Raw genomic sequence first — 27,081 nt, 5'->3', positions numbered from 1 at the left:
CCTAACATGGCCTTGAGTATGTATTATCTGACAAGGATTGTATACAGGGTGCTTGGAGGCTTTCCTGGTCTTTTGAATTCACTTTGGCACATAAATATTCAACTGGAAAAAGTGTGTGATGTGTACTGCACCAGCGAGAGTAAAGCATCAGAAAGCATCTTTAGCGCCTCATTCTTAACATATTACAAGTCTTTGAAAGTCACACACAAAAAAAGTAGAAAGCCAAAAAAAGAGAAGGAAATTCAGTTCATGTCTCATGGCATCTCTGCAGCCCTTTGATTCTGCCTTCGGAATGTCTCTGACTCGAATTTTGCAAAGTGCTTGCTTCTGGAGGAGAGGCAGTAAAGCTTTGAGATGTACTGCTGCAGTGAGATGAATCAGTGCACGGACCTGCAACGCTAGCCGAGTTAAAATAAGCTTTTCCTGGCTCGAAGCACTAACCATTCACACTGTTACACAATTTATCCCTCCTATCCATCCTTCGTTCCATGAGACCGGATATGCTTTATATGGATTTTCACAGTATCAGTATAGACAAACTTCTCAAACTTACTTTTGTAATTTTCCAAAATATACTGTATGTGTATGTATAAATGTATTTAACATGCATTTTTAAAGCAGAGAAAAGTGACAGCATGAGCACACACAAGAAGATAAAAAAACTACACAGAAAGTTCTGCATAAAAAAAAGCGTAAATCTCTAAAACAGTGGGAATATTAAACAAAATATCCATAGCTATATATAAGCTAACTAATTAACAGGGAATGCTTACAAAAACTAGTCAGAGGACAGAGAGAAACAGAGAGTATTATTCATTGTGAGCTTCACTGCTTCATTAGGTCAGGAGATCAGCTCCATGGGCTGTTATTTTAGGTCAAGGCTAGAAAAAGTTAATCTACACACAAGTTCAGAGCACAACACATACACAGGGGCTTGAAAAATAGTCATTAGTAATAAGAAATATTTTACAACCCCAATTCCAAAAAAGATAGAATACAGAATGCAATGATTTGTAAATCTCATAAACCAGTTGTAAAATCCATTTTATTCACAATTAAACATAGAAAACATATGGACCATGGACACCATGTCCTCCGTACTAAAGAGGAGAGGGATTATCTGGCTTACAATATTATGACTTCGTAGTAGAAGAGTTAGGGTGCTGACATGGCCTGCCTGAAGTCTAGACCTTTCATCATTTGCAAGCATTTGGGGCACCATGAAATGAAAAACGCAACAAAGGACACCCAGAACTATTGAGCAGCTAGAATCCTGTATCAGACACATATGGGACAACATTCCTCCCCCAAATCTACCAGAAAAGCAATTGGTGTTCTCAGTTCCCAGATGTATACTGAAAGAGGACATGATGGTACACAGCGGTACACATGTCCCTGTTCCAACTTTTTAAAGTCCTGTTGCAGTCGTCAAATTCAAAAAATCTTTTTTTCAAAGTTTTCTATGTTCTATTGTGAATTAAATATGGGTTTATGAGATTTGCAAATCATTGCATTCTGTTTTTATTTACATTTTGCATAGTGTCTCAACTTATTTTTGGAATTAGGGTTGTAGATACAGTATATAGATACAATGGAAAAATGGATGCCTGGCCATAACATTTGCTTTTTGAAAGTTCCATTTAAAAATTGTCCCCATTTGCTGTTATAATAACCTCTACTGTTCTGGGAAGATGTTCCACTAGATTTTGGAGTGTGCTTGTGGATCGTATGTGTGTGTGCAAGGACTGATGTAGAGTAAGGAGAACTGGCGTTCCGATTAATCCCAAATAGGGTTGAGGTCAAAGCTTAGCAGGTCACTCAAAATCTTTCATGCCAACCCATGTATGCATTGTCCTGCTGGAACAGGGTTATGTATCCACTAAAACTATAATAAAAGTGTCTTGTTTTTCTTGTACCAAAGCAAATAGACATGTTTTGCTTGTTCTTATTACTTATGTTATAGCAGCTTTAAACAATCACTTTTCTTTCCAAAAAAGGCTGAACATATATCACAACTTATAAAACATCATAAACATATGATATACATGATAATACATGTTTAGAAGTGCATTAACCAATCAGAACTGAGAATTTATAACAGCTCAGACACTGGGAATCAGAGAGTCACTTTGGGAACTATAAAGAGAAAGAATTTGTCTTCTGCTTTGCTGTGCATTGCTCATTCAACTAGATCCTGTCAGTTTAAGCATACGATGCATCAGCCTCCACAACGCCTACAGATGGAAAATGAGAGTCTATTGTCACTCAGTGAGAAGGGGGTAGGGGAGCTGATGGGCCCATTAAATGAGAAAGAAAGCAAAAAAAAGGACAGGAAAACTTTGATGCAGGCTCGTGCCGACTTCGAAGCTGTGGCCCTTAAATAAATCATGGAGAAAAATTGTGCGAATATAAAAGGGACATCTTGTCAGTACCTGTCAACAGACAGAATGATTAATTCCCATCATACTGAGGCATGCCAGAGACACATCGATGCGAGATCCAGTATCTGACAGGAATTCCACGCTGCTTGTGTCTTGCTCCTGCGGCTCGCTTATGGGATTCATATTAGCTGGACTTGTTAAACTATACTTTGCATTTAGCTGAAATGGCTTGGTGTGAGACTGTGGAATTTGAATTAATGTAAAGTTGGGAAGAAAGAAAAAAGAGAATGCATAATTTTTGGGCAGTGGGAAAGGGGGGTTAACTGATGAAAGCGGCCTTAACACAGTTGAGAATTGCTGGTGAGATAAAAGTAGGCCTGCGGCTTGTGTGGAAAGAGTCCTGACCCAACGCACTTAAACTGAGATCCAGAAAGAGTTTGAATATTTACTGAGCAAATTCTTGGAAAATTTATTCTGTTTCAGAAGGGTGAAATGTTTATTTGTTGATTTTTCTTATATACAACTAAAGAGCTTTAATGTTAACAGGGCCAAAATGAAAAGGAGCATTTTAAGGGCATATAGAATTCCCGGTTAAAAATCACTTTCAACGACAAGCACGAGCCATTTGAAATACAAGACCTCCCAAGTGAAAACGTAGCAGTGTATTTACCACATACACTCTGTTGGGAAACCCAGAGCTAATAGTGACAATGTTTCCATGGTCTTTTGTGGTGAAACCAAAATAGAAGTGAGGCTGAAATTGAGGATTCTGTTGCACATTAGCTGTAAGGGCATGTGAAGGTGAACTACATCAAGCTTAGTCTGTAGATCAATACATGACCATCTTTGTCTAGTTTCAAGAAATAATATGACTACAGTTACTCTGTGGCCCTGATCATCTAACACATAATGCTAGTAATACATAATAGCTATGTTTATGACCCCTAGAACATTGGGAAATATGGATCTTCAAGAGATCAGACAAATACTGGGCTTGACTTTAAGGTACATTTTGTACATTGATTCTGAAACAAAACAAAAACAATTACTGGAGAATGTTAGCATTAGGGGTGTTTTTCAATTTCACATTGTATATACGATATTCAAGCCTAAAAATGGGTGTGGCCTCCCATTATCATTTAGAAATTTGATTCGAATAAAAGTTGTGAGCAGATTTACATTTTTTTTTTTATCCCACTCACGCTGTTAATAATTAAAACAAGGTGGTTACTAAGGATACGCTTTACATATGCTACACTAGACATTAACTTCCACTTATACACCGCAAGTGCTTCTTCCTTAGGACATTTTTTGGTTTTTGATTAAAGAAGGAGAGTTGAAATCATTCAATGACACTTGAGATTACCGTAGATGGTTTTACTTATTAACCAAAAAAGATTGCTTAGCAATTACAAGCAGTTAGCAGATGAAAGCAATTCGTCCGAACAGTTTTGCTACAATGGTTTAGGACTACAGTTACCATAAAGAGTTCTGCACTTATGTCTTTATCAATGAACAACTTCACAACAGACTTCATGATTAGTTTTGGGAATCACCCAGATGATGCTGGGTTTCCTATCGGTCTGGTTCCCCTCAAAGTTCTCTCTAGAGTTCTTCTTCACCACTATCTCCTCTGGCTTGCTCATTATGGATAAATGTACTGTTTACAGATACAAATTTCTATTCTGTAAAGCTGCTTTCTAATTACATCCATTGTTAGAAGCTCTGCAAAAATTTAATTGAATGATATATCTTCAGTAACTACTTTCTCTTGTCAAGGTTAAGGTGGATCAACAGCCTTTTCTGGGAACACTGGGATTCAATGCATTACTACGGTGGCTGAGAAGTGCAAAACACATTAACAAATCAGAAAACAAATGACCAAATTAGAAAACACTAACACATCCAAAAATAAATAAATAACAAATGCAAAAACAAAATAAATCCGTAAACAAAATGACAAATCTAAAGCTAAATACTAAATCTGAAAGCGAAATAACGTATCCAAAAACACAACGACAAGTCAGACAAACCGGAAAAGGTAGGTATAGTTTGTGAATGGAACACTTACCGATCATTAGACGAGACACCTGTCATTTAAGATATACGGGTATGAAATATTATAACTTTGTTTCTTGTACATGTATTATGTTCTCTGTTTAAACAATTTTTTTATTTTGATTAGAGCACCTTTAAATATAAGAAAATAACAGAAGTAAACATTGGCAAGCAGGGAAAAAATGGAATTAATTAAAATCTACTTGAGGAAGGACATTCCTATGCAGTGATGTTGGAGATCCTGCAGTATATAATGACAAAGATTAGTTTGTACAATTTTACACATACGTTCCAACTTTCTCCTGCCACAGACTGTTGTACTTCAGACGCTTTATGGTCTGATATCCATAACTGGCTTTACCCAAAGGTTCCCCATCTAAGAAATTTCACTGTGCAGGACATTATCTTTGGACTTGTAATGAACAGTAACAAAGACGACTTTCTTGTTAATAATATACTTCTGATGGGAAAATTTTATATACATAAATCAAAATACTTGAAATTGTTTTCGGATTTGTTATTTTGTTTTCGGATTTGTTATATTGTTTTCGGATTTGTTAGTGTTTTCTAATTTGTACATTTGTTTTGCACTTCTGGGCCACCGTACATTACACTTCTAAAAATGCAACATGCACAAACACATTCACTCACTGACTTTTAGGGAAATTTACACAATACACTCAATGCAAAGACTGCCATGTTTATATTTTAAAGGAGGGAAAAAATGCAATAAAACCTAATCCCAGACATATAGAACACTTAACAATTCACACATACAGGCTCAGGCTGAAGCTTAGGAGTGGACCCGGGATGTGAAACAGGAATGTCCCTAATTGCAAAACCAATTTCTTAAGTTGTGTATATTCTCCTTCCGCTCCAAACAAAAAGGATGCAATCTTTAGACATTACCTTCCCTCTCCCTGTCCTTCCTTCCACACATCTTTACTGAGTGTTTCTGTAGCGAGTTCTCCTGCTGTTTGTCAGGCTCTACACACTCTTATTATCCTGGTGTGTATAATAAAATTGGCGCTTGAAATAGTCTGGAATATTGTTTTTTCAACAATAAAATATTTTAACTTTTGGCTCTAGGGCTCTTAGCACTGGCAGTGCCAATATGATAATCAGCTATCTTTTTTTGCACTGTTTTATCCTCGTCTCAACCCTACGTCCTATGCACTTTGCAAGACAGTTCGATTAATTCGCCTCCTTAAATCCATCAGATTTACTGTCTGTTCACCCATCTGTCTAAAACATTATGTGAATGTGTACCACTCAGCACCCTCCATTATTCTCTTTTTCTGGCCTGATAGGTTGGACTGTCACTCCACATAAATGCTTACCAATCTTAGCTCTATTCCCAAGAATAAATCAGACTATATCTTTCCCAGAACTAACCCTCTGACCCTGCTATTCAGATGTGCACTGTAAAAATTGCTGCTCTCTAACTGATGGAATTAAATCTGTTTAATAGCTTCACTCTTGTCTTGCTTTCAAAATCTGGCAAATAGCTAAAATTATTTCTAGAACCAAACTCTGTGCCGATCAAAACCATGCCTTTAGGTTTATTATAAGAACCTAAAAAAATATTGTTGCCACCTTTCTTGAAGTTTTTCTATTTCTACCAGTGACTTAATTTCCCTTCTCATATATTATAATTTAAAACATCACAATTTAAAACAATATCACATTACAGACCATACGTTTAATAAATGTTGCTTATTCTTTCATTCTGAACTCTTCTCTTGACTTTTCCCAAACACAATCACATTATTTTCTTTAGTAAAGACTAATCAAATAAATACTTTATTGGATACATAAAAACACAGGTACAGATACTCATGTTTTAATTGTAAAAATCTTTAACGTGAACATTTTTGTAAACAACTTTTAAGACTCTGGTAAAAGTTAAAGTACTGATTATCCTTTTAAACTCAAGTTAAAGTAAAGAAGTTTGGCCTCTGACTTGTACATAAGTAAAAAGCAGCCATTACTACTACCTGTTTTAGTGTCACACTGGTAACTAAACCTCACGTCATATTAATATCTGGACTGTCAATAAAAATATTTAATCGTGATTAATCGCACGATTGTAATGAGTTAACTAACGATTAATCTCAACGTAATCGCACATTAAATTAATACTTTTTTTACATTTTACAGTCTAATCAACATGGGCATGGACAAATATTGATGCTTTTCTGCAAATGTATGTTTATTATTAGCGAAACCAAACTCAACATAAAGCATGAAGACAAAATATTCTTATAAATGTTTTAAAGTAATTGTGGTGTTTTAAATTACCTAATTCATCAGGACCCCCAAACAGAACTTTTGCTTTGTTTCCACATGGATGGTTAATGAGGTGATACCGGAGACACTGTACCTCTTCCAACTTTTATACAGATTACATATTCAGAAAATATTTGTGTAACCAATGTTAATTGTAGACGTTTTGAGCTTTCTATGCATGTATTTATTATGTCTGTGAGGCAAATATTCACTGAGATTCAGGTTCTTTTATTTATGTGTCTGTGAAGAGAGATGACAGAAACGGCAGAGAGCGCCCCCTATTGTTTTATTTATTTGACAAAAGCACCACAATTTGTTGTTATTATGTGTATATACAATAAAGTAGACCCTTTACAGATTCCAAAGATGCATTGCTCTTTTCTGTATGATCAAAAAAAGAGTCATTTAAGTTTGTTTCGGCGTGATGAGGAAAAAAATGCCACAAAACCAAAATTGCCAGATGTGTGCATCATGGCGGATTTTGGTGGTGATTTGAGACTTGCCGCAAATGTTTAGTGATTAAAATTATAATTATTTTTAAATCAGCGTAAAGAGAGGATGTCGTGAATAAATGTGTTGGTTAAAATGTTTTAATTTCGTCTCTTTTATATATTTTTTTATTTATATTTTTAATAAAAATGGTCAAAAAGGAATAAATCGAGGGTTAATAGAATTTGTGCCGTTAAAATGAATTTGCGTTAACACGTTAATAATTAGCCCTAATTTATATATTAATACAAAACAGATTTAAATTTTGTTACCTATTGAATGTATCCAGGCTGAACATCTACCATATAGAACACAAGCAGAGAAAAGATGATGATTCTCAGTCATTTTTACATCGCTGACTCCCTCTGTCTCATCCACATTAGCCTAAAAACTTTTGTTGCCTTCTGCTATGCTCATTGTAGGCTTCATAAACTAGCCTACGTCTGTGGTGCGCGGTAGTCAGGAAATGATACACCAGTGGTAGGTTGAAAAAGCCATGCAATGAGAGGAAAAAGGTTGATGTGCTGAAAAAGGCTCGCAACGGGAAGAAAATATTTTTTCACCAAAAAGATTCAAACTAAATAAACGAGTCTGTTTTAAAAATTGTAAATATACATATATTTGTGTACAAAAATGAAAGTTAAATTAAAAAGAAACAAAAACCAGAAAAATCTACTTAAGTAGAGTAATGAAGTATTTGTATTTCATTACTGGTTGAAAATATTTGTATGGTAGAAAATATGTTTTCTACCATAGAAAGTAGTTGTTTCTTGTTACAACAATACTGCTTACATTTTTACTTCTTTCATCATACTGTATAAACAACTAACAAGACAATTTGTGGATAACAGTCCAGCCAAACACATCTTCAATTATTCAATGCACTTCCTGTCTGAATGGTATAAATAGCACATGGCCTTTCAGACAAGTTTGCTAGCCATCCTTGGAAACGCTGTGCTGCATTTTTGAATAGATTTTCTGGGTTTGACCCTGGCATGCCTTGATTCATCTCTGCCTTTTGCCTTGACCTTTAAACTTTGGGACTGTCCTGTGTTTGACTGTTTATTAATCACTATTTGAGAATATATTGCTTTTTTTTTTTTTTTTTTTTTTTTTTTTTAGAATAATGCAGATTGTTTTAAATTTGTTTTTAATATGTTTTGGAAAAGAAACCTTCTGCACATGGTTCCATCTCTGGGAGCTCTTTGTTATTAAGCGACTACTTGCATAGGTGGAAAAACCTTAGATATATGTTTCTCCCCCACTTATGTTTTTCTCCCCTTATCATTCTGATCCTAAAAAGAACCTTTTCAGAGTGACATTTTCTCTGGGGCTATTAAAAAATTACTACTAAGCCTATATTAAACATACAGAGGTAATCTCAATTTGAACAAAACCATACTGTGTTATTTAAACAAACTTGCCCTGTGCTAACTAGTCTTGGCCACACTGCTCTTCAAAGGAGTCTATAATTTGTGATTTGGCATTTCCATGGATTTAAAATGTTAAGAACTTTTAATTCATCCTTCTAAAGATCCTTTAATGCTTAAGGCCTGAGGCAACTGCCTGCTTTTCCTGGCTTGTAGCCTGTAGCTAGGCATCTGGTGGCCTTACTGATAGCAAACAGTCTGGCAGACCACCGATAACCACAGTAGGGGGGTGATTCTAAAAAATAAAAATAAAATAATAATCACAATATCACTGAAAAATGGTTAAACAGGTCAAATGAGATTATTGCTGTTGGAGACATGCTAAAGAGAACCACAAGGAAAAGCAAGCAAGTGAGAAACAGATTGATCTGCACTAGAGTGATACCAAAGCACACCTGCAGCTTGTCTGTGAAACATGGTGACATGATCATGTATGGGAGCGAGTGGAAATGGATCACTTGTCTTTATGGATCACTTGTCTGGCAAGTGTCAAGAGCAGGATTTGGCAAACTGCAGCCCATGAAGCACATTCTGCCTGCCATTTATGAATATTTATCCTTTCCCACTTTGCATGCTGCTTTTTTTCTCACATCAATGTCAAATTCAGTCACAAGAGAACCAGGTGGGAGAAATTTCTCTCTGTTGTGATGGAACTGACATCAAATTGAGTGGGATGAAGTAGAAGGATGTTCACACTCACTGCATTGTTCAACAAAGAATGGACCATAAAATACCCCCTTTTTTCTTTTTTATCTATACGTTTCAACCGTAAGAAAAGTATTGAACTGTTTGAAGAAGTTTCTACTAAACATGCCATCTATGCCAACAATCTGTCACATTAGAAGCAAGCTAATAGAGCTTCCCAACAAACTTACTGCTAGCTTATAGGCTCAGCAGAAATGTTACGTCCTTTACCAAGCAGCTATACAGCACAAAGGCACACTGTCAGTAAACACAGCAAGCTGTTCTCTAAAGAGAAGCTTTTGAAGGAATATATGACAAAAAAATTATATTAGTAAAATGTGGAAATCGAAGAAAATAGGTTTATCTCTTAAAACAGGTGTTGAGTCAAAAAAAAAAAAACTGGTAAAAAGGCTTGTTTTTTGAGCTTGACTTTTAAGAAATGAAAATGTCATGCAGATTATTAATTGTCATAAGCACACCAATCTCCAACAACTCCAACCCCAACTCCCGTGTCCATATCCACACTCTTATCCCTGGTTCCCTCCACTTTCATTCATGTTGAAAAATGTGTAATCTCTGTAATCGATGTTTGAATATGATAATCCAGTGAGCATTTCTGTTCCTATTAGTTATTTGAGGATTTGGAAACCACCTAATAAGATGATGTAGAAATGTGTGTATACTTTCTTATAGGTAAATGTAAATATTTATTAACTTGAACCTTTTAAGTGTAAGAAACTAGTGCTTTTCTCACCTCGCTATAGAACGTACTTTAAATCATGCTTTTTCATACCTGCACTTTATTATTAATGTCATACTGTTTGTGATTTCTGATGTAAAATCTAATTTGTATGCACATTCTGTATTTTGTGAATTGGATTTATTATTTACCTATTTATTATTTCTTTTATAATACTTCTATTTTTATCTTTTTTTTATTCTATTTGTATTTATTCTGCTCTTTATTTCTTTATATATATATATATATATATATATATATATATATATATATTTTTGGATCACATTTTATGTCACAAACCAGTCATTTATGAACATTTCATTGTATGCATGTGCCAAAATCTGTTATAAATTACTAGTATATTTTTGTATATTTTTTATATTTATTAGTATAACTTTACTATTAGTATAGTTAAAGTGTGAAAAACGTTTCACCATTTTATCTATGTCTGTATGCTGCATTTTTTAGGGGAATTCAGAAAATTCTCTGACAACTTGCACCAGTTCTACAGCTTTAATCTTCTTATGAGTCTAATTTACAATTTATACATAAAGTACAGTAAACACGTACACCATTATTTCTTGCTTGTACTTCTATTAACCATTTTTTTTAAAAATCACAGTGTTTATTGTTTTTTTTATTTTAATGTTACATTAGTTTTGTGGACTGTTTGCATATATGTGGTATAGATTTGTGGCTTATACATATTATAAAATTTGATGCTTAAGTTTTTAACATAATTAGGCTGCATTCAAAAAGTCGCCCTGCCAATATTTATGGATCTGATAAAGGATTGTGCAAAAAAAATAAATGAGAAGTCAGCGTTAAAAAAGTGTTGGAACGTATATAGTGTGGCTGATTATGTGGATGCTGTTTTGTATGCTGTTGGTATTAACTTTGGGTAATTAGTGACAGTTTTGCAGGCTGTTTTGTCTGCATATGTGTAAATCGGTGTTGTGTGTTTCTCTGCATTTCAGGCAGTGTGGACAGGTGCAGGGTTTTCCTGCAGAGATTTTGTTTTGAACACAGAGGGATGGACAGACACTCAATTACACTGTAAAAGAGTATATAGTAGACTGTTTGGACAAAGTTATTGGGACACCTGACTTTTGTAGTTCTTCCCCAAGGAGGCACACAATTGTACAGGATGTGTTTGGATGCACTAGCATTATACTTTCTAATCACTAGAACTGGGGACTCAAACATGTTCCAGCACGACAATGTCCATGTGCACAAAGCGAGCACTATAAAGAAAAGCTTTACATGGGTGGAAGCAGAAAATCTCGAGTGGCCTGCTATAGAGCTCTGACCTCAATCCTACTGAAAACCTTTGAGATGAATTTGAATGCTGACAGCACCTCAGGTCTTCGCACCCTACTGTATATCAGTACCTGACTTTATTAATACCCTTGTGGCTGAATGAGCACAAATATTCACTAAAAAACACTGCAAAATTAAAGGGAACATCTTCTCAGAAGAGTGGAGGTTATTATAGAAGCAAATGGAGACTAAACATGAAATGGGATGTTCAATATGCACATATTAAACCTTATGGTCAAGTGTCCACAAACTTTTGTTCATATAGTGTTTATTTAATTCTACATTTCATTGGGTCTTATACTTGTTGTAATGTCAAACACTTAACATTCTCATTGTAACTAGAAAAAAGGGTGAAAATTGGAGCATTGTCAATCGTCATACTCACCCAGGTATCATTTAGCACCATCATTCCACTAACCACGAGGAAAAAAACTTTTTATTGTAAAACTCAATCACACTAAAAAGAGCTCTTAGTCTCTCACTAAGTCTCTCACTTAATCTCTCACTTTCAGGTGAGACTCTCTAGTGAAGCGCAGAAAAGTGTAAAAACTAAAGCATCAATAAAAACTTGACTCTCTTTAATCCACATAATTTCTACATTTAGAGCTGCATGCAACGCTTTTACAACTTAAGAGATGTGAAAAGAGCAAAAGGAGCACTTGTGAAAAGGTAGACAGGAGGCCGTGCATCAGAAGTCACCAGTTGGAAAAGTGGGGGTTTAAATTTCATGCTCTGTGCTTAATTTCAATCAGGAGGCAGCGAGAGAAAGAAAGCGAGAGGGAGAGGGAGAGAGGAAGAGCAGGGAAAAGCAGAGTGAAGTATTAGAGATACAGAGCTAAAGAGGGGAGAGAGATAGTGAGACAGGGAGAGGGACACAGTCTAAGGAAGACATGCAGAGAGAAAGAGAGAGGCAAAGAAAGGCAGTGACAAAAAGAGACAGACAGAAATAAAGAGCTAGACAGAAAGCAGTGGGGAGAGGACAAATAGAGCGATTAAATAAACTGAAAAGCAACAAGAGTGAGAGAGAGAGAGCGAGCAAGAGAGAGAGAGAGAATTCTATATGTAACTTAGTATGAATCAAAGTTTCCCATGTAACTCATTCCCATATATCACTACTATGATAAAAGCATTATTAAAGGAAATAAAGGCATTATAATAAGGAATTGCTTTTGTGTAGAATTATTCTCTGCATTTATACCAATGTTTCCAACTCAAACTTTAGCCGAGTTGTGAAGTTTTAGCCAGTTTTCATGCAAAATGAATCACCGTGCTAAAATTAGAAACTCGGTGTGGCTTTGTGTCCTCAGACAGTTTTATATAATCAGTCTGCTGCAGGAAATGATGAATCCTGTCCTACTGTTTACACAAAGCTTTCCTTTTTTAATATTACCTTGAGAAAGATCCAGAAACTAAAGTTTTTTTTTTATTATCATCATTATTTTTTTTTTTTTAACAGCTTTCTCTTCTAATCTTTCGTTCTAAATACAAATTCACGGATAAGTAGAGCTAAGCAGATGAGAGCACAGATAGACAGACAGATGGTTCGGGTCTGTGTGTGTGTGTGTGTGTGTGTGTGTGTGTGTGTGTGTGTGTGTGTGTGTACCTGCATGGAGTTTGGGCGCTCATTATAAGTACCAGGCACAGTGAAGAAATCAGTGTTGTGGTCCAATCGGCCATGGCCTCCGTATTGAACCTCATCAGAATCCAGCTTGATCTTATATCTGGAGCAAAGCTGAGTTAAGGAATTCACACTGGACAAATATGCAGAAACTCAGGAATCTTCTACGATTCAAGTAAACGGGAGAGAAATAAAAAGCTTCAAGCCAAGAAACCTCACCCTAGTTTGCGTTAAAATGGTCACTGAGAAAATGAGTCACACCCAACTAAATATTGAAATAAATAAATAAACATTTTTAAAGACTGAACATTTGCTTCGGAGCGTTTGAGATGTGCACTAATTGCCTACTCTCAGGAGAAGTCCACGTTTCTCGTTAGAATGCGGAGCTGCGCTGCACATCAGACGTTCTGATTGCTTGGAGCTCCTGGGAGGCGATGACACAGCCGCTCCACATAAACACGCGCTTCAAACCCGATGAGCCACCAGCCACCCAATTCCAGGCAGAATTATTTATCCGTTTCAATATATTAATAATGTATTGCATCAAAAACTGTTTCAAACAACACTAAACCCGAGCACACTATCTCGCTCGCTGTCTGTTCTATACTGACTAAATTAAATATTTAAAAAAGTAATTGCCTAGGCTCATGACCAGAATAAAAAAAAAAAAAAAATCTTAGGCACAGGAAACAGACTATAAAAGAATAAAAGGATGACATGATGCTTTGAGTAAAGAAAGAAATGAGCTTCAGTAGAAAAAAAAAAAAATCTGAAGAACTTTTTCTAGCCTTGTACACTGAGCTGTGTGGACTGGACTGCATGGAGAGAGATAAAGAGGTAAAAAGAAACAGATAATTACAGTTCATCCTCAATGGATTTTAATGGAAGAAAAATATCTATAGCTTACAATTGATTATTATAAGTTACTATTAAATGTATAATGGGAAGGCATCCTGTTTAAGCATTCAATCCAAAGTCAACAACATAGACACCAATAATAAAAATAAATAAATAAATAAAATTAATTAATCGATCTGAAAAATACAAAACATAACATCTGATGGTGGGGGAAAAATGTGAAATTCTATCCACAATTATTATCATGTTATCATTCCAGCATGTATCATTTGACCATTTACATGCAACAATGAATTGGGGGGGGATGGGGACCTTAATATTTCTTGAGGTTCTTTAATTTGTCCAAACAGCATGCAAACGCTTGTACTCAAATCGAGGTTTTTTCAACCATTTTTTAAAAGAGATACACATGAGAATGCAAACAAATCATTTGAGAGGCCTTGTAGCAACATGGTTAACACGGACTGACCTGAATTATTCATTTGTTCATCGACAGTAAGAACTTTATCATGATCACGTTTGTGATGGGAGACAGAAATACACCCTGGATGAGACGGGGGCTTGTATTATTTGATGAAAATTATGTTGGATGTGACTGATATAATTAAATAAATTACCACCAGAATAGGCGGGAGACCGAAGTGTGAGCTTGCCTGTATAATGTATCTATCTGTGATATCGGTATTGCAAATGATTGACGTAACTGCAGCCTTGCACTTGACAAGTCTGTAGTTCAAAGTTTGCTGAGTAAAGCTTGAATGCTAGACATAATAATATGACATTCTCAGAAAAGATGATATTCTGTTTATTTCTCTAGTCATATGTGAACACTGTCAAAATTATACAGTGTGTGGAAGCTGCACAGGGTGTTAAGAAATAAAAGATGATGGGGCATGCTGTTAGATCATGACCAGTAATCAATGGCAGAGTAGCATGATGCCTTTACCACCCTTAGGAGAGGAATTCTTTTCCTATTCTTAGCACATGTCTGGGTGTTTTATTCCTCTTCTTCTAGCAACTTGTCATTTACATTAAACAATGTGAAAAGTCCATGAAACAAGTTCCTGTAATCTCTTACATTATATCGGCAAAATTTTGTGGACACCTGACCATTGGATTGTATGTGTTTTTTGAACATCTTATAACCCACTTAGTCCCCATTTGCTGTTATAATAATCTCCACTCTTCTGGGAAGATGTTCCACTAGATTTCGGGGTGTGGTCATGGAAATTTGTCCTCATTCAGCCACAAGGATGGTAGTATATTCATGTACTGATGTAGGGTGAGGAGGCCTGTGGAGAAGTCAGCATTCCAATTCCTCCCAAAGGTGTTCAAGTAGGGTTGAGGTCAGCGTTCTGCAAGTAACCAATCAAGATCTTCTATTCCAACTCATGTAATCTATCTTTAGGAAGCTGGGTTTAGGTCTCCTTGTTAAAGTGAAGAAAAATGTAATGCTGCGGCATTCAAAGACGCCCTATACAATTGTGTGCCTCCAACTTTGTGGTAGCTGTTTGGGAGAAAAACCGAATATAAAATTTCTATGTTATAGGAAATAAAAACGATATTTTCTCATCTGCTTTTCTTCTCCATTTTCCCTTGATGTGGTAATACAGAAGATGAAAACGTTTTTGTGTTTGGGCTGTTCTTACACGGACAGCTATCTGAAACAAAACGCCGACACTGACTCCTTTTAAACATACTTAATAAAAGTTTTCTTGCAGAAAACTTCACCATATTACACACTCAAACTTGCACTGTGTGTGAAACATCTACAATCCAGTGCAAGCCTGTGTGTTATTATTACACAAATTAGAATGGGTGCATTAATATAAACCTGTGATTTCTCCACCATAAAATAAACCAGGGAAAAAGTTCTTTCATCAACTTGATTTGGATAGATGAGTGTAAACAACTCCACACTCCTGCAACTCTCAGAGGAAAATAAAATAAGCGCCTCTGCTTGGATGAGTTTCTCTCGCTCGCTTTCTTGCTTTATCTCTCCATTGTAAGAAACACGCAGACAGCAGCTTGAATAATCACCTCCTTTCCCTACAGGCAAGCATGCAGGGTCGGGGTGTGATCCTTAAAGACCCCGTCTCCCACTCTGCCCCAGAGCTGGAGAGTGCTCAGCCTTTTACTGTCTGCTTGTAGGCTTTGATAGTGATGATTAAAAGCGAAGTGCTGCTCTGTGCGTGGTTTCTGCAACAGAGGACGAGAGATGATGTGCCCTTCCTCTCCCTCTCCTCCCGATCCCATCAAGCTCCTGTTTGCTCTAAATTATCTCCCTGAAAGAGCAAACATTCTTTGATTGGATATTTTGGGTATATTGATGGAGAGAGACAGAAAGAGAAAAATGGGAGGGGGAGTTGCCGCAGCAGCACCTGAGTACGCCACACTAACTTTATTTTTTTCTCATTTAAATATCGATAACAAACCTAATATGGGGTTAATCATACTCATTAGGTCTCTGAGTCCTTGTGTTACGTGAAATGCATCAAATTGATGAGAGAATCTGGATTCCCAAATTACATTAGAGTCGACTAACATCTTTGAAATCAAAGCAAAAAAAAAAATAAATCATTTAAATTATATTTAACCAAGAATAATTTGATAATATAAATTATTTCCCTATTCTAGGTCATTGATCCTCTTTTTTTTTACATGCAACACTTCTGTTGGTGAAAAAAAATTGCTGAGGTATCGCTGATTATTTAATCCTCATCCATAAATCCCTTAAGGGTCCATAGGCCATAGAAAAATCCTGGCACTACAGAGGTTCAATATTCTCTAATGTTCTGCTGCAGTGCTTAAAAATAAAAGCTGTCTTTGGCATAATGTCAGTAAATTATAATCATAAAAAATACATTGTCAGAGGTTTTTCTAACTGCTCACTATAAACACGGAGCTATACCACTATACTACTGCTTATTACTCCAAATTCCCAAAGCGTATCGAAATCAAGTGGCCAAAATCTCTGTCTCATATTTAACCTTCCCTCTAGAAGCACCTGACTGCAATATTAGCTTCCTTCGGGCTGTTAATAGTTTGAGCGAAGGCTGTTAAGAGCGTTTGATGTTGCAGCTACAGAGGAGAGAGAAAGTCAGACGGAGAGGCAGCACGAAGGAAAACGCTGGCTTGCAGAACAGCTTTGCTCTCTGTGGATACTTCCCCAAAAGCCTGCTGAGACCTGAAGACAACTCTGCTGAGAAAAGACTCAGTGAGAGTCAGAGAGTTAGAGATATAACCTTGGGATATAAAAAAGGAAGAAAAGGAATATTCATGCATTGAACTGTATCTCCTTATTTGCATGAACCCGAAGGTCCAAAGCACTGACAGTCTGCAAAGGAAAGGTCACTGTATGTGAGCGAATACATGGCTTGAATATATTTGCAAAAAAAGAAACTATTTCCAGCTAGATTGTTTAGTGTTTGCAGGTAAATGTATCTACGCTGCTGCTGTTGCAGTGGTGTGAAGCTAAGAATTGTTCAGGCAGTCCAAGGCTTTTAGCAATTATGCTGGTGTGTGCGAGTACAGATGCGGAGCGCTGCAGCCAAACCCAGCCACCTGTGAATTACTGTAATTCATAGAGGCGTACTGAAGAATGGATTGACTGCACAAATAGTTCATTTTGTCTCAGGAAAGAATACAAGGAGAAGGTTTTAAGGATCCTAATTCTAAAAAAAGGCCATAATAGTGACTGCAGATGGGACTACAATTCTCTGCAGAGATATAGTACAGTATGATTAAAGACAAAGGCTACAGATGTCTTCAGTTCCACCAAGAACAATATTGTATGTGGAATGAAATAGAAGCTAGCACTAACCCCTAGTGTTGTGCAAGGCATCTCAAGGTCTGCTTAAGTAACAGCCATCAATAAAATGCCTCAAAAAACATTTAGCAATGAAAAGCTTGTGAAAATATAACATGCTTCAGCAAATATTATAAAAAATAAAACGCGTGCTGCTACAGCAAAATAATATTATCAAGGATAGGCTGATGTGATGTGGGTTAATAAAAAGTTTAAAATGTTAAAACAATTTACAGATCAATGGTTTCAATACATTTGTACAATAAATATACACTAATCAGGCATAACATTATGACCGCTTCAAAACCGCAGCTCTTGTGGGGTGCAGTGGTCAGTATCAGGGGGAGCGAAGGCGTATGTGTATAGGGATTTTGAAACTTTTAAGGCCATGTACATCATTGTACTGTCAAAATAATCTAATATAAGAACACGCTCATTTAAATGAACTAAACTTATTACCTTACAGTCAGAACTCTGCCTTCCTCCAAACCAAATCAGATATCAGCACGGCTGTGACACAACCAAAGGTATGTTGTCTTCGCAGCCGTGATGATATTCAGTACAACAGCATGCTTGCAAATATGATGCTGCTTTTTTATGACATCTCTATGAACAAGAAATTAATACTGAATAAATTAAATTTCAGACACAACATTTCGAAATATTTTGTCATTTTTTTTTTTGCTCTATCAGCAAATAGATTTGCAATAAAACCACAGCTGGGTAGACTGTTGCATGTTGCCATGCAACACACAGACTGACTGGCAGGCCATTATAAGCATAGTAACAGTTTCAATGCTAGAATTAGATTGTTACGCAGTGGAGAGATGCACATGTCCAATCAAATTAGTTTTTATACAAGAATCACAAAAATTTGATCTAAAGCCACCATAATCTTTACTTCTGTGATAGATTATAAATGATGAATAACTTTCTTTCATTTATACAGTACAGCAAATACATAATCAATAATTCTGGGCCTTTGTATAATATTCATAAATGGAAAATGCTAAGTTGTGTTCTAGATGTAGTATATGACTATACAAGATCTTTAAATATAATTGTATATAGACTGGGCAGAATTATTACGCTAATTTCTTTCTATAAGAAAATACACAAAGCTTTAAAATAAACTTTTATCTTAAAGCTTTGTGTTTCTTCTTATAGACAAATTTACATTTCAATCATTCAGCTGACATATCTATCTATCTATCTATCTATCTATCTATCTATCTATCTATCTATCTATCTATCTATCTATCTATCTATCTATCTATCTATCTATCTATCTATAAAAATATCAAATTATGATTTTTGAATAATAGTTTTAATGACCACCACTATTTTATTTACATCTAATCCCATGCATCACAGATAATAATAGTATATGGCCAAAATACCCAACCAGTCCCATAAGTGCTTGGTGAACATCCCATCCCATCCCTTCCAGATTTTGTCCCCCTATTAGCTTCTATAATCACCTCTATCCCCTGGGAAGCCTTTTCATTAGATTTTAGAAAGATGAAATGCAGTCAGGTACTGATGGCAGGTGAGGAGGCCTGGTACACAGTCAGCATTCTATTTTATCTCAAAGGTGTTCAGTGGAGTTGGGGTCAGCACTCTGTGCCTGTCTCACACTTCAGCGACATTGTCATGCTGGAACAAGATTGAGTATCTTAGTTCCACTAAAGAGAAATAATGATGCTACAGCTTACAAACCACTGTGTAAAACTGTGCTTACAATTTTGTGGGGAAGAACCAGACATGAGCATATGTGAATATAAGAAGCATATGTGATTGTCAGGTGTTCAGAGCCCCTTGGCCATATAGTATATATATACAGTAAATACACTTCTCAAAAGCGCTCATAGATATAGACCTCAAATAAGCCTTAAAGCCTCCTGATTGTGCTCCTAGTGAAGACAAATAATTATTTTTTATATTTTACACAACACAAAAATGTTAAACATGCAAAAACAAAAAGCTTGCATAGACTTATAATTAAATGCTTATTCTCAATTCATTCATTCAATTTTTTTTTACATCAAGACAAAATTAAATACTATTTCAAATCTTTAATATCACCTCTGAAATCTCCTGCAGCACTGCCTCATCAAAGATTTATCCAATCCTTGTGAATGTGTTATGACCCAATGTAGATAACCTCCAAATAATGTGTTCCTACATACAAGCTTATGAACTCAACTGCATTACTCTCAAATGCTTCGTAACACACAACCACACAACCACACACACACACACACACACACACACACACACACACACACACACACACACACACACACACACACACACACACACGCAATTCTGACATTATTTAAATTTACTACATTGTCCATAAAACAGCCAGACAAATGTTTCCTGATGTGAAACATGTTGCGGATGTTTTCTTGCCTGGGGGCCTGGCTGCTGATATGGCTGAATTATTTGGAGCAGCATACAGGTAAACGTGTCTGACAGATAATAAAAGCGGAATGACCCGACAGCGGCATGGCAGCCTGCTGTCCTATCTAAAGCACAACAGTCTTGACAGGTAGCTCTTTCATGACGAAACCCAACGGGGAATTATGAGACTCCAATCAGCTGGATGGATTGAAGACCTCAAGAATGCGCCCATTGAGAAAAGGCGACAAAAAAAGAAAGGAGGAAAAATAAAATAAAATAAAGCACCAGAGTTTGAGTGCCTGTCAAGTGCTGATGTTGACGGAATTTTAATGGCAATTTTTTATATTGGTGAGCTTAACTCAGGGGAGAGGGGAGGGGGAAAAAAAAAAAAAACTTACATACTTTTCATCTCAAACTATCTTACTTCTTTATTTATATGCTTCGAGAGAAAGCCTGACAACCAAGATTGTATTTATCTCACTGGAAAGCACCGGAAGGAGATATGCATGGTGGAATGGAAAACTCTTTGGGCTGGTTAGAAAATTTTATTTTTCTTTCAAGACTACAATAGTACCTGATTTGCATCATGCCTGATCTCCATCCTGCTGTACTCATCAAGATAATATATGCTGCCTCCCAGATTTAAAGCTCTTACTGATAACAAATGTAGGTCCAAACTGATGCCTGAGTCATGACCCTGGTTTCTATAGTGTATGTGTGTGTGTTTGAGTGTACCCCTCCTTTCTCTTTGTAATGGACGATATCAGCAGATGCCATCTATCTAGCACCTCTTCCCTTTTTTGCGGCAAACACCAATGGGCCTTTCCGCCTACACATGCACTTTTGAAATCAATCCAAACACACAAAACTACATGACTCTGCTTGGCACTGTCAAATACAAGTTGTGTAAGTGTAAGTGTGTGTGTGTGTGTGTGTGTGTAGGCTGGGGGTTTAATGAAAAAGCACTCTGCACTTGTTGGACTGGCCTTGTTTACCACCTCCGAGTCAGAGTGGCACTTTCATCTGTCTTCTGCTCTAATTGGATCCTCTGTTCTTGCTTGCCTTTACAGGACTGTGTCACCAAGCCCACGGCGGCATGTGTTACCTTGCACACATGCGTGCAAATACAAAACCACTACGAGGCTGTGTGAAGTTCTTAGCATCTGTGTACCTGTGTGCGTGTGTGTGCATGCACGTGTGTGTGTATGTGTGTACTCGCTTTGCTGTTATAATTACAGCTATTGAATGTGGCCCCTGTGCTCTTTGTATTTTCTTGCATGTCATTTCTACTACCAGCATCTCCTTTAAACTCTGACAGCTAGCGGAGGTTGAAAGTGAAAGTCTCTGCCACTCATGCTAAATATAAATCTACAGCATTCCTAGATAGAGTTTTAGAAAGTTTTTGAAGATTTAAGAGATTCCTGTCTGGTTATCTGTCTGCTATTCAAAGCAGAGTTTGTGTCTTAGATCTTAGACCCTCATGGCTTCTGAAGGAAAGGGTCTTTATTTTTTAAAGCTCTATGCAGGACCAGAATGATAGAGAACTAATGCTGGATGAACAAGCTGAAGAAAAAAAAATTAAAATTTTTTTTTTTTACGATTTTAGATGTTGACTAGTCATGTTAAACTGCACTGTAAGCAGGTTAAGGATACTTTCCCGGTGGTCCCACTGCCACTCTGTAGTCACTGTAGCTGTTGGTAGGGTGGAAGTTGAAGATAAACAGGACATTGGCTCTCTCAAAGACGATCACCTTGTCACCCTCATGCTTCGTGCTGACATACGCCTGGAGAAACGGCGAAAATATAATAATAAATCAGACAAATTGCAAAGTGCAGCACACACATAGTGGTGTTGCAGTAAAACAGAAAATGTATCATCTCTGTTTTATAAAAAATGAGCTAATTATAGGAAAACATAAAAACAAAATATATATAAATGTGATGTTGCAATGTGAGAAAAAAAAAGCTCTGAAAAAAATGTTATTGCTGTTTTTTTGCAAAACAATTTGACATTATTTTATTTAATTTTCAAGGAACCAGTTAACAAACATAGTGGTTTAAAAAAGAGGCTTTTTACATGTCACATGTACATTACAGCACAGTAAAATTCTTTCCTCACATATCTCAGTGATGTAAGGAAGCTGGGGTCAAATCGCAAGATCAGGCATGCTACAGCGCCCCTTGAGCATAGAGGGATATGGGCCATGCTCAAGGGCCCAAGAGTGGCAGCTTGGTGATACTGGGGCCACTGACCTTCAGAACAGCATTAACCACTGCTTCCACTTCCCCGTTTTACCAATAAAAGGTTTAGTTCATATTTTGAAAAAACCTTTTAAAGTTTGACTTTAACTGAACTCACAATTTAAGCCTTACCGTTGTTTGTCACCCAGTATAATTTTTTCTCTATATACCGTATAAGACCAGGAAATTGAGAAGGATGTACTTTCAAGTTTGGAGTTTGGTCTCACAGGGATTTTTTTCCCTGTATCAGAATTGTTTTCAATTCACAAAAGCAGATTAACAAATATATCAATATCAAATTTTGGAAGAACAGCCATGATAGTTTGCTGATTTAGTGGATTACTAATGAATTATCCGGTAACACTGAATTACTTTTCCTGCTGTAGTTATGGTGTGATTTTGGATGCTTTTTAAACATACCATATCAGAACAAAAAATAATAAAAAACCTCTAAAAAGTTTACTTTGTTTTGCATCTCGTCCCTAGAAAGGAAAATCAGCAGGTTGTGTAGAGTGAAGGTGTGCTGAAAAACATTGAGTGTTTTTGAAATTCAACAAAACTAAAGGTTATGTGTGCAGCCAGGGATGTGCAGAATAGAGCGAAAGAGTGAGAAGAGAGGGCAAGAGAAAGAGAGACAGAAAAAGAGAGAGCGCGAAAGAGGGAGGCTGAGTCACAGTCCAGTTGCCATGTTTACATCATGATGGGAGTGAATGCGTGATTCCATCGAGGCATGAATAAGACCTAGCGACAGCGCTCTGGCCTTTTCAAGTCTTCTGTATGTCATTTTCAAAGTGGCCAGCAAACAGCCCTTTTCAAAACAAAGTCCCCTGGATGTCTGCCCTTCCTTTCAGAACTTCAGATAAGCATTCCCATCCCTCCATCCAGTGGCACTTTTTCAGCTTAAGAAATAAAAACTCCATCAATATCCCGCTGAGTCTAAAAAAAAAAAAAAAAAAGCCCATACTAAGGAGGTGGGGCATGGAATAAATTAGGAATGTCGTCTGGAGCGACGTGCTATACCTGGTGTGTGGCGGTTTTTGAAGATCTAGGACAAAGACAGAGAACTGGTGCAGACGAAATGATTATATCTGATCAGCAGTGGCTCATGTACTATTCACTCCTGTCTACACCACAGGGAAAGCTTTCATAATCAGATAAGCAGATATTATATTAGAACATTATTCTAATTAGAATCAAATAAAAATTATATTTTACAGTTTTTACAAATGCTCAGAAAATCTAATCAGATATTTATTACATTTGCTAACACTTGGCATGCAGAAATGAACATTTATTTCGGCCTGAGACGTCTCTACGGACATTTTTTACTGTCACGCTGAAAAGCAGTCAACAGTTTAGAACGTAACATCCAAATTGAATTCAGCAGGCAAATTCTCTGTATTTTTTTTTCCTTACAGATTAAGCAGACTTAATGACTTAGCCTGCTTGGCACTTTTGTTAAAAGATTGAATCTTTTAGAAGCATGTCCCTAAAGCCTCACAGAAAAGCTGTGGAAACATTAGCTAAACTATTACAACTTCAGATCTCCATTAATACATTTAAACCCGCCACTATTACATTAAGTATCACTTCATCCAAATCTGCATGATATCCTCTTAAAATACAGCTAATGTACGTTCTTTTTCATTCTAAAAGTGTAATTTGTTTTGCAGTTTGCTAAAAAATAAAATAAAAAAAATAAAAAATAACAAACAAACAGCAACTGCTACTTTGTTACCCAGAGTGCTTTGCTCAAAGGAACACAACAAATGCTTTCATGCTTATTCTCCTGGCTGCTTTCTGTTTCACTAAATATTTAGATCACTTAAGGCAGTAGTGCTGTTTGGATATGGCTATAAGGCCACTAAATTATTACTTATGAGCCTAAGCTGATGATTAAGTTAAAAGTTACTTCTATCTTTACATGTGGAAAGTCACGAGTACAGTAATTTCCGGACTATTAGGCGCACCCATATGTAAGCCGCACCCACTGAATTTGACAAATATTTTTATTTTAAACATAAATAAGTCGCACCTGTCTGAAACAAAAGAACTTTACACAGGCTTTAATGAAAGACAGTGTCTGTTACAGGGTGTAACGGGTGAAATATGTTGCGCTTCCTTTAGGAGCAGAGCAGTATTTTGGGAATAGCCTGCCGCCACATTTTTCCGCTATTACTGCATGTGTGCAAGACCGAGGAATATGTCCTTATTATTTTCTGATGCTTAGTTCTAAGTTTCTTTGACTAACCCTTAATGCTGTTGCCAAGAAAAATAAAAAAGCACGAGTTTTGGAAACCTGTCTGTGCTTATATGATTTCTGTTGCAACTGGAGTTAGTGAGCTCTCCCATGACCCAGACTCAACACGTTACAACGGCTTGTATCTAAACAGTAGCCTACCAAGAAAGTCATTGTTCACTGTCTTCCTCCTTTCTTTCACAACTATTTCTCTCGAGAGTTTATTTTTTGGCATCGTTGTGCGTTTAAAAATCTCCATCGGTGGAAGTTTTTTCACCCGATGCCGTGCAGATCAGAACACAGGTGAGGTGTGTTTTTTCGTTTCTATTCAGAAATTTCATTGGTCTAATGTTATGGGTCTTAGTTTTTTGGCTTGAAGCGTGTGAAACCGGGAAAACCCCAGGAAAAATCCATAAATTAGCCGCTTCGTTGTTTAAGCCGCGGGGTTCAAAACGTGGGAAAAAAGTAGCGGCTTATAGTCCGAAAAATACGGTATTCAGTGTTGGGTTATGCAGCTGCTTAATTTGATTTTCCGGGCTATAGTTACAGATTGTGTCAATCACCTGCTTGTAGTTCATGCCGCCAGGATTTATTCTGAGATAATTTCCTACCTCATTTGTTAAATGTAATATAATATAACTTGCTATTAAGCCTTTATTTGTCATTTGATGGCAGCCAGTGCCTCAGCTTTTCAGAGATCTAGGAGTTCATTTCACAGGTGTCGGCAAACAAAGAGGAGTGTTGATGCATGCCTTCCTTGTAAACTAAGAATTGGTAGTTCCTTGTACCCTGAGAGAGCAGTGCTAGAGGATCAGAGGGAATGTGGTGCAGTGTGGGGGCAGTTGATTGTCCACGGTTACCCCAAGGTTGTGCGCAGTGACAGATGGTGAGATCTGAGAGCTGTCCAGGGAGATCACAAGCTCCTGCGCATCTCAGGGGGTGAACAGCTGTTCAGTTTTGCTGGGATTAAGAGTCATCTGATGAGCTGCCATCCATGATAAGATGTCTGCCATACGTGCTGAGATCAGAGAAGAAACATGAGTGTCTGAGGGAAGAAAGGAGGGGATGAGCTACGTGTCATCTGCCTAGCAGAGACACGTGGGGGTATGACTTCAAGATGTACAATATAGGGAAGAACAGAAGAGGACCAAGTACTGAGCCTTGTGGGACACAAGTGAAAAATCTGTTAAAGCAAATACAGCTTCTTTTTTCATGTAACCTGATATGAACATGCTTCCAGGTAGGACGCAAACCACTTCCATTCTGTGCCACAAATTATAAGACTCAAGAGTATGGACAAGAGATTGGAGTCTTGTAGTTGGCTGTCAAATGCTGTTCAAAAGTCAGGAAGAATGAGGACTGTTGACAGTTTGGCTTAGTGGCATGGAGATTCTCAGAGAAGAAAAATGTGTGAGAAAAAGTAAAGGTAAACCTGGATGTGTAGAGTAGGAGGAAAGGTCTGGCAGATTTTTTTCCAATCTTCCCCTTAAAAAGGTGTGCAAAGTCATCAGCTGTCAGGGAGGATAGTAAAGAGAGAGCTGGCAGGTTAAAAAGTGACGGAAAAAATATAGTGGAGGTGGTAGGATCTTGTACAGAGGCTTCCACAGTTTCCTTGTAACAGGGTGGTCTTAACAGGTTACACATCAGATGAGAATTTGGATAGGTGAGCGCAGTATGAGATGGCATTTGAAATCAAGTTGTGATTCCTTCCACTTTCCCTCTGCTGCTCTTAATTTTTTTATTGCTGCGCAACAAATCCAGCAGCCACCGAACAGGGCAAGAAAAGCACGCTGGGTTTAGAAGACAGAGGGCAGAGAAGTGTCCAAGGATAAAAATAGTAACGAAAGTATATAGCTGTAGAAAGGAAAAGGATCTGGAAGGGTAGGGGTCTGAAAGAAATAATACTGTGCAGGAAGCTACATAGAGGAAAGAGTTAGAGCTGATTGACAGGCAAAGAGGGGCAAAACATGGAGTACCTTGCTTAAAAATAGCAAGCAATATGTAAATTGGGGTATTGTTGAAGTCAGTAGCTAGCAAGGGCCTCAGCTACATGTATATCTGGGTTTATACCATAGAGTACGACACAATTTTCATTGAATGATCCTTTCGATTGCACGCAAAGCAGTTCCTATGTTGTCTTGTATATAACTATGAAAATAATAATAAGGAAAAAATTGCCACATTTTCTTGCTGATGCATTGAGCAGCAGTTATGATCCGCACTCCACCGAGGCCCTAAGGTCACATACTCCTGATGAGGTGAAGGCATTGCAATCTGCACCATCATTCATACAGGGATGAAGTGCTGAATCAATTCTATGGTCTTGCTCTTAAATCTTGCCTATTCAGTGCCATGCTCTCTGTTAGGATGATCCCATTACTGGAGACTGAGCGAACGAGCCACTGAGAGCTGAAAGACATGCTTTCTTTTTCCTCTCTCGTCTTCAAGTCTCCGAGACGCTCTGAAACGAGTCATCGGGGTGGAATACAGGAACGAGACCTGAGTCAGTGTATCTTGCTAT

At 37.1% G+C, this 27,081-nt stretch overlaps 1 protein-coding gene across 1 annotated transcript in view; it reads right to left on the bottom strand.

Moving 5' to 3' along the window:
• gbe1b (glucan (1,4-alpha-), branching enzyme 1b) overlaps window positions 1–27,081 on the bottom strand; it is a 119,827-nt gene that overhangs the window by 7,092 nt on the left and 85,654 nt on the right. Inside the window, exons 14-15 of the mRNA XM_083548386.1 lie at window positions 21,734–21,864; window positions 12,994–13,111 (exon numbers count right to left, since the gene is read on the bottom strand). Of these exons, the coding sequence (XP_083404512.1) occupies window positions 12,994–13,111; window positions 21,734–21,864 (249 nt within the window). The remainder of the gene's footprint in view (window positions 1–12,993; window positions 13,112–21,733; window positions 21,865–27,081) is intronic.

This window comes from Silurus aristotelis (genome assembly GCF_946808225.1).
Source record: "Silurus aristotelis genome assembly, chromosome: 8".
Taxonomy (NCBI): domain Eukaryota; kingdom Metazoa; phylum Chordata; class Actinopteri; order Siluriformes; family Siluridae; genus Silurus; species Silurus aristotelis.
Note: the sequence above shows the minus strand (reverse complement) of the source record. Positions and strands in the feature narration are given on the sequence as shown.